The 611-nt window shown below is 59.6% G+C and overlaps 1 protein-coding gene across 1 annotated transcript in view; it reads right to left on the reverse strand.

Moving 5' to 3' along the window:
* Positions 1 to 6: 6 nt before the first annotated feature.
* Positions 7 to 611, reverse strand: part of PDX1 (pancreatic and duodenal homeobox 1) — an 11374-nt gene continuing 10769 nt past the window's right edge. The window contains exon 2 of the mRNA XM_019612073.1: positions 7 to 384. Within this exon, the coding sequence (XP_019467618.1) occupies positions 67 to 384 (318 nt within the window). The 3' untranslated portion in view covers positions 7 to 66. The remainder of the gene's footprint in view (positions 385 to 611) is intronic.

The following is a 611-nucleotide window of genomic DNA, read 5'->3' on the forward strand; positions in this document are numbered from 1 at the left end:
TGAGGGTCCCTCCGTTGTCCGGGGGCGAAGCCGAGGCCGAGCTGGAGGGGTTGCTGGAGTCCGCGGTCACGGCTGCAGATCCTCTTTGCCCTGCAGCTTCCCCGAGGACACCACGCAGTCCTGTTCGGGATCAGCGCTGTTGGCCGTCCCCCTCTTTTTGTCTTCTTCTTTCTTCCATTTCATCCGCCGGTTCTGGAACCAGATCTTGATATGTCTCTCGGTCAGGTTCAGCATGACGGCCAGCTCCACCCGCCGAGGCCGGGAGATGTACTTGTTGAAGAGAAACTCCTTCTCCAGCTCCAGAAGCTGCGCTCTCGTGTAGGCCGTCCGCGTCCTCTTGTTCTCCTCCGGCTCCACCACGTAGGAACCCCCTGCGGAGAGCCACTGTCAGCCCCGGCCGCGGCCGCCCCGTCGGGGAAGCGCGGGGGGCGACGAGACGGTCGGGAGCCGAACCACCCCCCCGCTCCGAGCTGCGCTATGCTGTGCGCGGCTCCCACGGCCTCTGATGGTTCGTTTTGTAAACGTTTGGCCGAAGTATTCAGTGAATCGACGTGGAAATAAATCAATCCACTGAAGTAAATCGCCAGAAATTGTAAAAATAATTTATATTA

Source organism: Meleagris gallopavo, chromosome 1, assembly GCF_000146605.3.
Source record: "Meleagris gallopavo isolate NT-WF06-2002-E0010 breed Aviagen turkey brand Nicholas breeding stock chromosome 1, Turkey_5.1, whole genome shotgun sequence".
Taxonomy (NCBI): Eukaryota; Metazoa; Chordata; class Aves; order Galliformes; family Phasianidae; genus Meleagris; species Meleagris gallopavo.